The sequence below is a fragment of the Necator americanus genome, chromosome II, assembly GCF_031761385.1.
Source record: "Necator americanus strain Aroian chromosome II, whole genome shotgun sequence".
NCBI classification, from domain to species: domain Eukaryota; kingdom Metazoa; phylum Nematoda; class Chromadorea; order Rhabditida; family Ancylostomatidae; genus Necator; species Necator americanus.
In genome coordinates, this window is record NC_087372.1 from 9,264,725 (window position 1) to 9,279,393 (window position 14,669).

The window sequence follows — 14,669 nt, forward strand, 5'->3', positions numbered from 1 at the left end:
AGACAATCATGCAGAATTATGATGAAGACCTCTAGAGTGGAGTCTATATCGAAAACATCATAATTCGTCCAAGTAAATAACTGAATAGTTACTTAACATTGAAACTTGTGGAATTCTCAAACGCTTTATGGCTTGATTCCCGGTTCTAAAATTTTACGGTGTCTGAAATCTTCGGATAATCGGAGAAGTCAAATTTCTTTCGATCCCGTCAAAAATGTGTTGAGCTCTCCTCTATGAACGGTTTCTATTGCCCCTATCGAACGTAAAAGAAGTTCATGTTTGTTCATTGATTGCTCAGATTGAAAAGTACTAAACCTCCATTTGCTAAGAGAGCTCCGATGTCCGAAAGTATAAACCGAACTACTTATTGCGGAATTATTTTTTGATTGTAGAGGAAAAAGTGATCCAAATAAATGAGAGTAAATCCATTCCTTTTTCACTCTACTGCATTTTTTCTGTAACGATAGAGTGGGATCACCACCTAGTGAGCAATCGAAGCTCACGATTCTGCAGGAATTTTAGGAAAGTAAACTACTTCTGTTTTATCTACTTTTGAGTCAGTTGCTCGTGAAGGCGGAGCCCTTAGAATGAAGTCTGAGATAATCTACAGTTGAAAAGACCTGATTTATGGTGCAAAATGGCGTAAGCAGTGCTGCTTAGAGCGACACTATTACCAACCGTTCGCAAATTATTGCGAGTTTATCAGTGTAAGGCTGCAAGAAGAGTTCACAGCGGCGACTCTGCGGTTTACGGTTATTGAATAGCGAACCTTCAGTAACCACGAAACCACAAAGCTACCGTCTGTAAACTCTGCTACTAGCCTAAAGCACTCTACTCTGTGGCTTTCAGTCTCAGGTTAGAGTTGACGGAAGGCCTCGCCGCCGCAACGTTTACTGTGGATAGGCTATCGACGTGATGGGACGTAACAAAGAGGGGGAGGATATTTGATCGGACTAAAACAAGGGTAGTTGTTTGGCTAGTGTTTTCCGTCGTCATAGTTTGGTATTGCAAATTTGCTGTTTATAGCTTGTGAACATTAATTTCTATTATTCAATTTTTTAATTTTTTTTTTATTTTGAAGGTACTATAAGTTAGAGTGTTACAAGTCATACAAGTTCGCTTTTGAAAATGAATGTTAATTGGGTTATATGGAGAGGAGATAACAAGAGAAGTCTTGTGTTCCAGTGGCACGAACGTTCTTGTGAAGGTCGTACAAGGGCTGGAATCGACAAAAGAAATGAACGCACTTGTTAATATGGGTCTCACGAATGTTTCGAAAAACTGGACGAAAATTGGCACTAATGTATGGATGCAAGAAGGAACTATTTTGAAGGTACTATAAGTTAGAGTGTTACAAGTACAACAAGTCAATCTTTACTAATTATTAGAGAGAATTCTCGTAGAAAATGTAGTTAGTGGGGCGGGGATGCAATCAACAAAGCCCTTACTTATGGACGCTCTATCTTATGTTTTTTTTCTCTTTTTTTTCTCTGTTTTCTCTGTAACTTTAGCTTACATGTCCTAGATCCTCTAAGACTAATGCTTAGGTCTTAGAGCTCCGAATGATTTAGTTGCTTACTTCCAGAAATAAGAACGCCACGTGTAACCTTCCCTCCCTCCTCCTCTCCAACTACACTTTATCCGAATTCTCTTCTTCATCTACAGCAGTCTTCATCTACAGCCTACCTCCACAAGCGCTGACGTTTAAAATTACCGTACTGTTTCGAGTACGGAGATTTCCTGAAGGTTTCCCTTCAAATCAATCATAGCAGGCATGAACTAGATCTGTTTTTAGTGACCTTTCACAATGATTTATTTCTTGATGCTTTTATTATTCTCACTATGCCGTGTACATACAAAACAAGACAATAAATCAAGTATTTGCTTTAGTAATGGTAACAGATACTTTCGTTTTCATGTGCTACGCTCCGCCTCGTTGCCCCACCGAACTGCCGCCCTCTGCGCAGTCAAGGTGAAATTACTCAAACTTTGTGTTCTCTATCGTAAATCGTAACCTGCGGCGATGATACGACTCATCATGATTTCTGTAAGTTAGATTGAATGGGTTCATCTCCTTTCATTGTTGATTTCATTGATTTCTCGATCAATAAGTGAACTGGAACTATGATGGGCTGACTCGCGCCCTACATTGCAACTCTTAGTTACGTAGTTTGTCCTTGACAGCAGATCGGCACCTTGTTGTTAGCCCATCATACGACTTGAGCAATGGTTCAATCGATGACAGTTAATATCCCATGGTAACTTCATGTTAAGGTCCTCATCGCCATGGTTTCAACGGCCTTTGCGATTGAAGAGACTTACGATGACAATTCGGCTGTTGTAACAGAAAAGGTTGAGACTCATAAATGTGAGTTGTGGTTCGATCAATAAATCAATAACAAGTGCATACCCATTGTTATCGTGCACAAAGACTCTGTAAAGCTTCTTTCAATCCGTAGAGATCATTCTGCTATATTCCCTCTTCTTTCAAATTATTCCTGAAGGCTCTCCTAAGTCCTAGTGTATTCGCTTATTCTTTACAAATTATAGCAAATAAGCATTTGTGAGGGTCATATGCGGGTTAAAGAGCACTACGCCGAATGCAGCGTTTCACGAAATTGACGGTATTCTTGTTGACGTCTTCACGAAGATAATAAAATGTAATTAACTAGTATGAGCGCGATAACGCTTAATTTTCTACAGTAATCGAGAACAGACCGTGTGATACAATCTCGTGTGATCCCACCTCCCCTACGATGCAACTGATTACGGGTGATGGAGTGCGGGCAATACGCAATGCATCCGCGGTTGTGTGGGGGAAGCTTTTTCTACTTACTTGAATAATATTAGTTGAATTGCGGACGTTGAAAATCGAAGGAGCTGCTCACATTCTATTGCGTAATATGCGACGTCGTTGGAGAGACGGGTTCACACAAGGTCAACAGCACAAACTAACAACACATACGCTAGCATTTACATCTTCAACGCAGCTGCTGCACCACAGTTGAGAGCAGTGATTTTTAGCCAAACGTCCAGTTCTTCTTGTGCAGTACAGTCCTATTTCACCTATAAAGCAGCTGATGTGTTCTTCACTACGAAAGAGTTCCTAAATCGTTGAAAAATCTGGGCTCGACGTATTTACAGTCCTTAATTATTTTTATTAGAAATATCCATCTACTGAACAGTCTATTCCATTAATTCTATCTATTAGTCAGAGATTGTGGACTTTATTTATAATGCCGTTTTTTAAAGGCAAGGCGAATGAGGTATGGATGGAATGTGGAACATGTGAGAATAAATGCGGTGAACCGCGAGTGGTAAGTGATGCCGCTTTTAATATAGTAATAACTGCAAAAATGATCTATTGATCAATTGTAGATCTCTTAAAATTCCAATACTAATAAACATAATTCTCATTGGTTTATGTGACTATACGCATTTTAAGAGCGAATTTCAGCCATGTCCTCGAATGTGCAAACCACCTCAATGCCTATGTCCTACACATAAAGGATTTCGAAGAAATAATAATGGTGATTGTGTTCAGTGTGATTGAATTTATAGCTTTAATTCCTAATAAATCACTTTTCTGTGTCAATTGTTTTTGTATCTTTATACCAGCTATTAAATTATGGAGCTGCTTACCGTTTTTCATTCGAGCTACAATTTTATCTGTTTGAAAATCCAAGACTTTTGCAAAGTACCGTCTGAAAGGATTGAATTAAGGTAAGGAATTGAAGGAATTGAAATTAGGTAAGGTAAGGAATTGAGTTCAGCCCATATGCGTTTTTTTCCGTTTTTTTTTTTTCTTTCATCTTATTCATTTTCCTTGTGACCTTGGTTAAAAATGACATGGTCCACGGTATTGGTCATCAAGCTGGTAAATGGAAATGATAATAAGCTTGATTCGTTTCTAGTCGAATTAACTTCCTAACCTTTATTTTCTCTCATTACAACGGTGAAAAAATCTGAGCAGGAAAATCATTAAAAATAAAACATAGTGAAGTGCATGTTGAAATAATGAAATAGAAATAACACAGAATAAATCCAGAAGAAAACTGATGAAAAAATAAGTGCAGAGGGAAGCCAGGTACTCCATTAAGGGTTCTAGGTGAGCCATGTGTTCACCTCCCATGATCGATCCACAGAAAGGATGAAATGCGTAGCAGCTTTTCTACCTTTGATCCCAATGATGAAATCCAGGCAAGAATCATGATGATCACTTTTCCAGCAGAAAAATTTCCTCTTCTAATAATTCAACGACAAAATTTCCTGGCATTTACAGATATAAGTACTAGTATTTTCATCACATCAAAAAGATGTTGGATAAATGTTCTCGTTTTAACTTCATGTATCTCATGGAGTACTATGTCTATTTCTAAGAAATTATCTTAGTTCATGCTTCAACACACGTATCTCTAAGAATTCTACAAAGTAAATCATTTCTTATTCAGTATTCCTATTTCTTCCTTGGAAAGCAGGTGAAACATTCATTTTCTGCTTAAACAGCTGAAACTGGGTTAACTGACTGGTATCATGTATCATTAATTACTGACATATACAAAGGCTTGAAGAAGTAAACAAAGACAGTTACAGCTTACTGTCTTTCGCACGTTGATGTTCCGGTTCAGTGTAAAGCAATGTTTTTACTAAATCACAATGAATTCCTGTTTCTAGTGATGGTAGACGTGAGACGAGGGTGTCAAATACCAACAGAACTTCTGTTGTTTTCCCTAAATTTCATTTCGGAAAAAAATATACTGATATTCCATTGATTGATGAGGAAAATGCTGGCGATTCCAGATGTTGATCATCGTTGCGATACAACTTGGGAAATTTGAAGCCGTTTTTAAAGGCATCACTCCACGAATCTGAGGTGGTACGGATTTCAGGTGGAGTATTCGTATACGGGATGGGAGACTATGGAGAGGGGGGTGATTCCGTCCATTTCTTTCTAGTTGCCGTAAAAAACGGCCCGGAAGATACTGCTTCGAGCGTTCCGGCGTTGCATTTTCTACAACGAGTTCGATTGCAGCGCGCCAGCCTTGTGCGGCGTCGCATCTTCCGGGCCGTTTTTTGCGGCAATTAGCAAGAAATGGACTTAATCACCTCCCTCTCTGTAGTCTCCCATCCCGTATACGAATACTCCACCTGAAATCCGTACCACCTCAGATTCGTGGGGTGATGCCTTTAAATCAACTCTTGACTATAGCTGACTCCTCTCTTCTCTGGATTAAAATTTCTTCTATCTTTCTTCCTTCTAACTTTCTTAAAAGTTAAGATTCCTCCTACCTTTCTTAAGGGCCTCTAACTGCGGAAAATTTGGTAAAAATTACCAAAAAAAAGCGAGTGCAAAAATAGAAAATTCCACACAATGATTTTAATAGTTCCCGTTCATTTCTTGCTAATTGCCGCAAAAAACGGCCCGGAAGATACGGCTTCATGCGTTCTGGCGCACTATTTTCTACAAGGAGTTCGACTGGAGCGCTCCAGCCTTGAGCGGCGCCGTATTTTCCGGGCCGTTTTTTACGGCAATTACGAAGAAATGGACGGAATCACCCCCCTCACCGTAGTCTTCCATACCGTATACGAATACTCCACCTGAAATCTGCACCACCTCAGATTCGTGGGGTGATGCCTTCAACGGATGTAAAGGGGAAAAAACCTTGCCAATAATCTCCGTGAGAAAGTTGAGAAAATAACCATTTGGATGAGTTATTTTTTGTCTGATACATGAGAACTTAGAAAGATTTAATTCATTCACAACACAATTGTGATAAAACATACAAAAGTTAATTATTTGAAACATCTACAAGAATTTCTAGAAAACAATTGATCTGCAAGTAACTCCTGAGAATATTTTTTGAAATGAATCAAATGTTGCTAACTATCATGCAGAGAGCTGCGATTTATTTCGGTTGAACTTGGTGTTTTCACGGTTTTCTGGAAGGACTAACTAATTCAATTCCCTTTTTTCAACTGTTCTTTGTTAACGAAAACACTTTTCTTTAGTTTCTTTTTTTTTGTTAGTAGTTCTGTTTCAGTTCTATCTCTCAATATTCTCACGGAGATTAACACGGATGTTTTTCCCCTTTTATGCTTGTTAATCTATGTTTTTGATGTGTTCGTGAGAATCCCCTAGCAACATTTGTGTCGTCACGTAATCACTAATCCACAAATTACTTCTTGTTAGACATCATATCTTCACTTTTGCATCGTTAGAACAAGAAAACGCAAGCGAATTCATCGGAGAGTCAGCTTGAAAATTGTACTCTCATGGGAAGTTTGCGTTTCCGAGCGCATTGCCATGGCACTCTCAGTTTGTCGTCAGCGGCTCACAAGCTGTCAGTTTAGTATTCCGCTGTAAGGGATTTGTGAAAAGCTCTGCTTTTTTTGAGATTCTCTGTTGTCCTTTTTTGTTTTTTTCTTTGAAAAAAGTCTTGAAATCAATACTTATTTATGTACTTTCCAGTATTATATCGACATAGTCGGTTCGAAACGACGCGAAACATTGTGGAATTGTATTGCAGGCGGTGCGGTGGAGCCAGCTGTTGCGATCTAGGTGGGATCGTCACTCTGCAGTCCACGTGGAATTAGTAATGATGCCACACCGATTGCAACAATTTCTTTCACCGCTTCGAGCGCACTCACACCCACAACTGCGCCAGGTTTCAGCTCGTTTTGAGACAACTATAAGCGGAGTATTTCTAGAGATTATTTCCTATATCTTTTCATCTCTACCTACATTTACCCTTCCTGACATGAACTGATCAGGTGTTTTTTGTAAGTTTGTTGGGTGAACTCATTTGAAGCGTGCTGGTAACACGAATTAATGAGATATTAACAAACAACATTCAACTTCCAGAAAGTTACCGATGTTCCTGTTATAGTGTTTATTTTCCATTCCTAACCTGCCTCCAAACTTTGAGAGTAATGCACTCAATCGTGAAGCGTAAGCTCCGCCAGGGATCGCAAGTATACTGGAGAAAATGAATTATAGGAGCTTCTACAAAAAAAGCTTCTACAAAATAATTTCTCCACATTTAATATCCTGGATGAATTCTTATACATGCAGTTAATGTATAATTTTTTCTAGTAATCTACTAAACATGTTTCTCCGCAAAAGCTGAATCCCAGATAACCGGCAGTTCGAAAGGAAGGACAAGCCTGAACATCGTCGTGGGACCTGACGATGAGGACTACGAGAGGATCTCAAGCTAAAGAGATTTCGCCGCGCGGAAACGATTTGTGCCGTTGGTTCTGAACAAAACTGCCATGGATCTTAGTTAGGGAACTCATTTGCATTCCCGAACTGAATGAATTACTTAATGAATTTTGCAATGCTGTTAATGCTTGAGAAAAGATGACTTCATTCAGATACACATCGCCTATGCGACATCGTACCCGTTCCTTGAGTCATTCCCGGAACCGGAAACTGCAAGGACCACGTCTAATACCCTTCCACAAACTGTTTCCAATACTTCATTCCGTGTGGGGAATTTGGCGAAATTCGAATCTCGATGTTGAATTTTGCACTAATGATAGCGACCCTCGACAACCACCATTGGCTAGCCATGCGGTCCTAGTGCAGAACCTACTGATGGGCAAAGTAGTTCCTCGTTCTAATTTCTAGCTCATTTCCGTTTTCTTAGGAAGAATTAGTGTAGATTTCCAGTAATTTGTTTCGCATCCGGTTCCAAGCAGCCACAACAATCCAGTGGACAGCAATGAACTTTTCCGACACAACAGTTATAGTCGGGTCAGGACGACGTGAAAAATGGTGCAATTGCGTGGGCTCTCGGTGAGACCCCATGGAGCTCGGCGATTCGGATGGTGATGGGACCGTCGCAAAGTGAAGCGATGAATGGTGCTAGCAGACGGTCCTTCCTCGATCCTGACCGCTATGCAGAGCTTCAGGCGCAGTCGCTTACGCAATTGCATCGGGTTTCATGCCATTTCAACCCGACTACATCTCTTGTCTAATTTGTTGGATTTTTTTCCGGACGACTGGGTTTCAGATGACCAACCACCTGACCGGGTCAGACACCAGAAGCGTGGAGTGCGCAGACATGCAGACCTTCGTCAGCTGGTATCGATTGACGGGCCACCTTTGAGATTCGCATGGAATTCCCCAGAAGTCATTTGTGGATGCTTAATCCTTCAATAAGCTCTTCTTTGTTGACGTTTTTTCGAATGGTGGTAAGTTCCTGCTTCTATATAAGGTTTCAATTGTTTATACTTAGCCAGACTGCCATCATCCTCAATATTTCACAAATAAGAGGATCTTGTATGGTAATCAGCTATTACATTATGAGTATTGTTCCCATCGTTTGTTTACTATTTGTAAACACAACATTATGCAAAATAAGCTCGCACACCGAAAAAAAAGAACTACTAGTGACTTTTTTGAACGAAAATGCGTACATTTTCGTACATTTCATCGTTTTCTCTGTGTCAGGTTCTTCGTGGTTTGCTTTATTTTTCCACTTTTTTTTTTTACTCCATTTCGATTATTGCCAATTGACAAAAGTGATAGATGTATCTTTGACTTTTTGGGGAGTTTTAATAAAAGAATTGGTAGTAAGCCACATATTTGCGGAGAAAATTAGCATTTAAAACCCAAGTTCGTCTCTCAGTGGGCAAAAATCTGTGTCCCATTGGTGAGTCCTCTAGTTGCTAACGTATTATACGTGTTGCCATCATTTTTATTGTTAACAATAATTTTTTGTAGAAAAGGATGAATTTGGAGCTAAGACGGATCCATTGTTTACTGTCGCATACAATCATTCGGGGCTTTATTTACTGTACCCTTGCTATTGTAGGGTTTGGCGTTTTCATTATTTATATTCTTCTTATTGTATAGTTTCCGAACAGCAAATACGATGAACTTGTCTAATACTGTAATTTTGTTGGGATGAAATAACGCAGAGTTCAAAACCTCGCTACTTTCTGAAGTAGTAGGCAGTGAATTGGCAGACAACAACGAAAAACTCATCCGCTTATCTCTTTTCGTAGCTGTTTGACTCCCTAACTACAATCAGAAATTTTAGTTTAATGAGGTCACAATATTTAAGAGTTGGTAGTAGTCCTCATAGTAACTGCTTAACGGCTTAGAAAGTGGATCGTCGAATTAGGTGAGAAACGACCCACCGTTTTCTTAACTTTAGCCTCTATCCTGTTTTTATGACATATTTTTACTTCGGAAACACATTTAGTCGAACAACTCAACAGAACTCTCGAAAAACTTCCTCTTGTACAATGTTTCAAAATTAAATAGATCGAGAAAGTCCCTGCCTGAGTGGTGTGTTCTTGATCTTCTTATGATGTGTTCATGAAACGCACATCTTTAGAAGCTTCTATAAATATTAAGAGTCTTTTATTTGGAGGACAAGGATTGTCCCGGGCTTATCGGGGATTTGTTGCGATTGAAACTCGCTTGCGAAGATATGTAATTACATATCCCTACAATTCTGGATATCCTTTCTACATTCGTACTATCCTGGTCAGTGATTCTTTTCAGGGGTAACCCCTACTGTTTTACTATTTTGGAGTACCATGTTTGTCTGGTGGAAACCTATACAATTAATGGATCTTTCTTTATTGTTTGAATAATTATATATGCATATACAAATATCGATTAATACTGTCTGTTATTTACATTTCTATTGATTTTTATTTATGTGAGTTTAGGGTGAAGTGCTCGGATTAAAACTAAGCTGATATCCTGTAGGTGTCCCCTTCTAACCACCCCGAGTTAGTTTTCAATTATTCTTTGAAGGGTGCCTTTAAACTAATATACAAATAATGTCATCGGTTGTTACGTTTGCCCAAGCGACCACGACATGTTCGCAGTTACTGATTCATTCTGGCCACGAACACCCTCTGCAATCAAATGCGCGTCGCGGTCGCCTAGGTTGACATAAGGTCTGTGAAATTTAAAGAACTTCTAGAGATAATTGTTTTCGTGTTTCGTAGAAGTTTTGCGTAATATCTTTAAAATTTATGAGGCTCTCCGCATGTGAAAACTCTTTAACTGATCTTTCCACAGTAGAAATCTCCATCTGTCCCACCTACAGTATCCCGTTGGCTCTTATTCAAGAACACTCGAATCAACGTTTACGTGGATTTTCTGACAATTATGGAACAAAAGACATCTTCAACTGAATTAAGAGAAGCATACAATATCCTTTATAGATCGTTCTATGCACTTATTACGTCGCCCTGTAAAAGGTCGCTTGCATTCACCTCAAGCATTTTCCCACAACATAGTGCAAAACTACTGTGGTTCTACCTCGCGGAGCAAATGATCAGTGATCTTGAAGGTAGATGTTTCTGGATAATTCGGCACCTCTAAAAAGATGACTTATTCTAGCGTGGTATTCCTTTGAAAATCACCAGTTACATAGGTAACCATATCAAGAAGAAATGATGGCGCAACAGTTATCGCTTATGAAATTTTCTATAAGTTTTTCTTCTTAATTTGCGGAAACAAAATCTGAAAGAGAGATATTACGCAGAAGGTTAGTGAGTGTAGCCATCTTGGGACCTCAGCGAAGCATTCTTTGATTCCTTTATCACGTAACTTCGCTTTGTATTATTTTAACGCAATAAAAAAGAGGTTTATTTGTTACATGACTGCACCATATACACGCATCATGTCTGTTTTTGACGGAGAGTTGTTGCAGCATTAACACTATTTAGGTTTTTCCCCTTCCCTGGAACAAGAAGTTGTTTGAATTCCTTAGTGTTCTCTTACTTTAGCCGTATATTTTAGAAATCAACTTTACGTCTCTCTTTGACTGTACACATTCATTAATCGGAGAACTTGTTTCCGGAAACTCAGCATTAGTGCCCTCGTTTTATCCTTATGGCTCTTCTCGCTTCTGTTTGGACCGACATCACTGAGTAGCGATTCGGAAGTTCTTGCTGATGATAAACAACTCGTCTCTATAAATGCAGGACTTTAGATTTTAGATAGGTTACAGCACATATGTGCTTACGATGGAGTACGTTCTTGCAAATTCCCTACAAATCTGCTTCCTCGGAACTGTACATAACGTCGAAATGTGACTAGACTTCTTCAAACGAAACCTCGAATCTAAATCGCCATTGTGATACCAATTCGTTTCCCCACAACCGTTTCCTTTTTAACATATTCACGACATTTCTTTTATAACTAACGATTATTCGCGCTAGACATTCAGAGATCTCTCTTTTATTCCGATCATTCCTTCATTTCATTCGTTGTGCTGATATTGAATTGATATTCTTTGTTACGTACAATGTATTCCAGAATTACCGTCTGCTATGTTTATTCAGTCTAACTGATGCGTGGCTATCGATTGGTTCCAGTTGGATTATTATTATTGTGCTTTTTTGAAGCATTACAATGTTTTCATGTGAAAGCCTCACAAATTCGAATATCCGAGACCTCAAAGGCCGAATATGAGAAGTTCCTATGTAAGTTTTCTTGTAAGCTTCTTCTATTTCATGCCCTCCTTCAACCTCGTAACTTTAGTTATTTCAACCGTTTTTTCGTTCCCCTTAACATTCACCTTTTTGTATGCACTTGTGAGGCTGAGCGCTCTTTTCTTTCTTTATTTTTTTTCAGAAGTTTTGACTTCATAAAATTGACAATTTCGCATCCTATGCGTTAATTTTCGGGATGTTGGGAAACTCCTGTTCTTGCTTGGCGCAAAAGAAGTGTATTGTAAAATTGGCATTATTTTGTCTTACAGCTTAATCCATATGTACATAATCGAACCAGAATTGAGTACGCAAACAAAGCGCGACTCATTCTTTTTACTGAAGTATTTGCGGAGTTTTTGCTTCGAGAATTATTCTTTTGTTTGTGCAGCGACTTTTTTGTTCCGTAGGTGAGGATTATAAACTTATTCAGTATTTATGACGAATAAATGCTGCTTGCATGCTTTAAAAGATTTATTTTCTTATTGGAATTGCAGACAAGATTTTTCTCAGGGAACTCAGCTCCGGAAGGGACTTTTCAAGAATTCTGTCAAAGAGTAGTGATATTCAAACATTGCGTAAATGTTCTGCAGTACTTCAAAGATGTCACTTTAGTCATTTTGATTATCTTTTCACAAAACACTTCAATTTTCAGCAGACACTTGTCAAGAAAAGAAGAGGGATGAGTACTCTGTGGACGATTACTTGGAATGGGAGCATAGCGAGTTTTTGAGAAGTTTACGAATAGCGTGAGTTATATACGTTTTTTTTTTTTGTTCGAAGAATGTTTCATACTACTGATAGCTTGCAGTCGGTGTAAATTTCGTTCTTAGTCTAGCTCTTCTTTGGTTTCGTTTCTTGGTAGCAGTATTATTGTTCAGTTTTATTGCCTTTTTTCTGACGAATGCGAGTACATTTCATCGCCAAAAAAACTAATTAAACGTATTTTGTTTCTGTTAGGTATTTTCACCATCACATGCATGTAGTTCAAAAGTTATTGGAACCGGATCGATATCATTGAGGATTTGGACATTTACAAGTGCTAATTGATTTGTGAAATTATGTGATAGTAAAGGTTTTCCTTGCAGTTTACTGCCAGATACTGCTGACGGAGACTTTAGAGCAGCTCTGAGCACTGGTCTCATTGATATCGTTCCAAGTTTGTTCACCGTACCATCTCGACCAAGTGGAAATTGCCGTCGACGAAATATAACGATGGATGTCGAGGAGAAGGTACACGTATACACAACCTTCGAGGATCTTCTGATTGATTTGTGAGTCTTTGTTTTTGTTGATTTTTGTTTACTTGTTGCTTTAATGTTGTTATGATTTTAGGGTTTTATCTTCTAAAATCGCTGAAGGAATGCTCGGTCCCATTTAATTTCTATCCTTAAACTACTTTTAAAGTGTACTTCCCTTGTGCTGCTAACGTTTACACAACTCAAACGAGACATTCCATTTTTGGTTGTTCCTGGCTGCTATCGAAGTTCTATTTTTATTTTATTCAGCCCTAAATTATATCTTTGTTGGTCATAATATTCTAAAAAAATTCACCTTTTTTTCTACTGACTCGCAGATTGTCAAGTCACTTTCTTTTTATTGATCATATTTACATACATACATATTTTTCCTCTGATTCTACATGAAAGGTGAACGTTTGATGATTTTGGATGGCTTCCCTCTTTTAAAGCAGTACTTGTAAGCTACATGTAACTTTTAACTATTTATGTCAGAGCTGCACTTACACTCCCGTTCATTAGCGAGAAATTTAGGATGAGACATCCGCAATCGTTTTTTTTTTTCATGAGTAATTGTCTTTCTGTTTTTATGTGTTCACCTGTCTAGTTTCATGCTCCAAACTCTATTGTATTGTACAGTTCCCGATTCGCTTTTAATATTTATTTCTCACTTTATTTGCTTTCTTCACTTATCGGGCTGAATGGTTTTATAATGTGGAATTCTAGGTCGTGTTCAGAGATTTTATTTGTGGAAATCTGATTTTCTAAGGTTAAACTGGTTTCTAAAACTATGTTTTACTTTTTATATCTATTTTTCTTTGTTTTGCTTATATTTCTAAAAGGTTGTTTCTCATACCGTATTTGGTGGATTGCAAGTTTAAAAAAATTGTGAGAAGTCTTGAAACGCTAAATCTTGCGCGAAATATTTATGTGTGCTGAAAGCTGTCTTGTATGATATATATATCGATTCGTTGTGAATTTCAAAAATTGACGAAGGGCTGTCTAAGAATAGTAAGCTCTGAACGCGATCTAAACGTTTTGATCATCAATGGGAAATGCTAATCCCCGCTGCTTTTTCTTTTATGTTTCTCTAAGCCACGTATTATTTCGTTTTATATGTCTCTCTAGTCTGCTACATAGCCAGAACCCAAGCCTTCGATGTGTAGATGGTGAATACGTTGTTTGGATAGTCTTAAGCAGACGATTCGTAACGGGAGTTTTATAGCGTTAGTGCCTAGCCGTCATATGCCAATCGATATTTTATTTCCGGGGATTGTCGCTTATTTGAAATGTGTTCGTTTCGTGAAACGTTTTACAAAACGTTTTTTTATATCAAAATGTAGTGAGATGCTATCGTCGATTGTAACTTTGTATAAAATAAATATGTTGTATGTTTTATTGTTTGTTTCCCTACAACCGAATGATTTAATACAACGGATAATGTGTATCACGGACGTTTCTGTTTGTCGAATTTTCCTTAGTTGAAGAATAATTACCACAGCGAATCAAAATATGCGCAAATTTACTTGTTTGTTCTATGCCCTCAACGTTTGTCTTACAACTACTTCCTTGGTCTTCAGAAAGAAATTTCCTTGACCATTTCCTGGAAAAAAAAATCTCATGCTGAGGGCATACACTTAAATACCCGAACCGTTATGTCCAATAATCATTTCTAGGGAACTGTAAGGAAATCATATTTAAGTAGATTTTACTGGAGCTCCCTAGTAGATCGTTCAGATCCGCATTTGTAACTGTAATCGTAACGGGATTCTTAATGGAATTCACATTGTGGGAATAGCTGTGCCGTCTAATTGTTTATCGAGGTAACGTGATCACAATAAACAAAATTGCTCAAATACGGCATATGCTCGTAGACAATCCCGTCATTAGAGAACACGAATAAATGAGAGATACAGGAGTAAGGGAACAACAAGGCACTAAGACCAGAAAGGAGAAGAAGGAAAGGAG

At 38.3% G+C, this 14,669-nt stretch overlaps 2 protein-coding genes across 2 annotated transcripts; both read left to right on the top strand.

The window, feature by feature from the left end:
• Positions 1 to 2,023: 2,023 nt before the first annotated feature.
• Positions 2,024 to 3,553, top strand: RB195_017252 (uncharacterized protein; the record flags this gene model as incomplete). Its single annotated transcript, XM_064184172.1, has 4 exons — positions 2,024 to 2,047; positions 2,275 to 2,368; positions 3,253 to 3,317; positions 3,458 to 3,553. The coding sequence occupies 4 exons, from the start codon at positions 2,024 to 2,026 to the stop codon at positions 3,551 to 3,553; spliced, it is 279 nt and encodes a 92-aa protein (XP_064040053.1).
• Positions 3,554 to 11,324: 7,771 nt separating this feature from the next.
• RB195_017253 (uncharacterized protein) lies at positions 11,325 to 12,844 on the top strand (the record flags this gene model as incomplete). Its single annotated transcript, XM_013438069.2, has 4 exons — positions 11,325 to 11,457; positions 12,119 to 12,212; positions 12,552 to 12,737; positions 12,799 to 12,844. The coding sequence occupies 4 exons, from the start codon at positions 11,325 to 11,327 to the stop codon at positions 12,842 to 12,844; spliced, it is 459 nt and encodes a 152-aa protein (XP_013293523.2).
• Between the last annotated feature and the right edge of the window lie 1,825 nt (positions 12,845 to 14,669).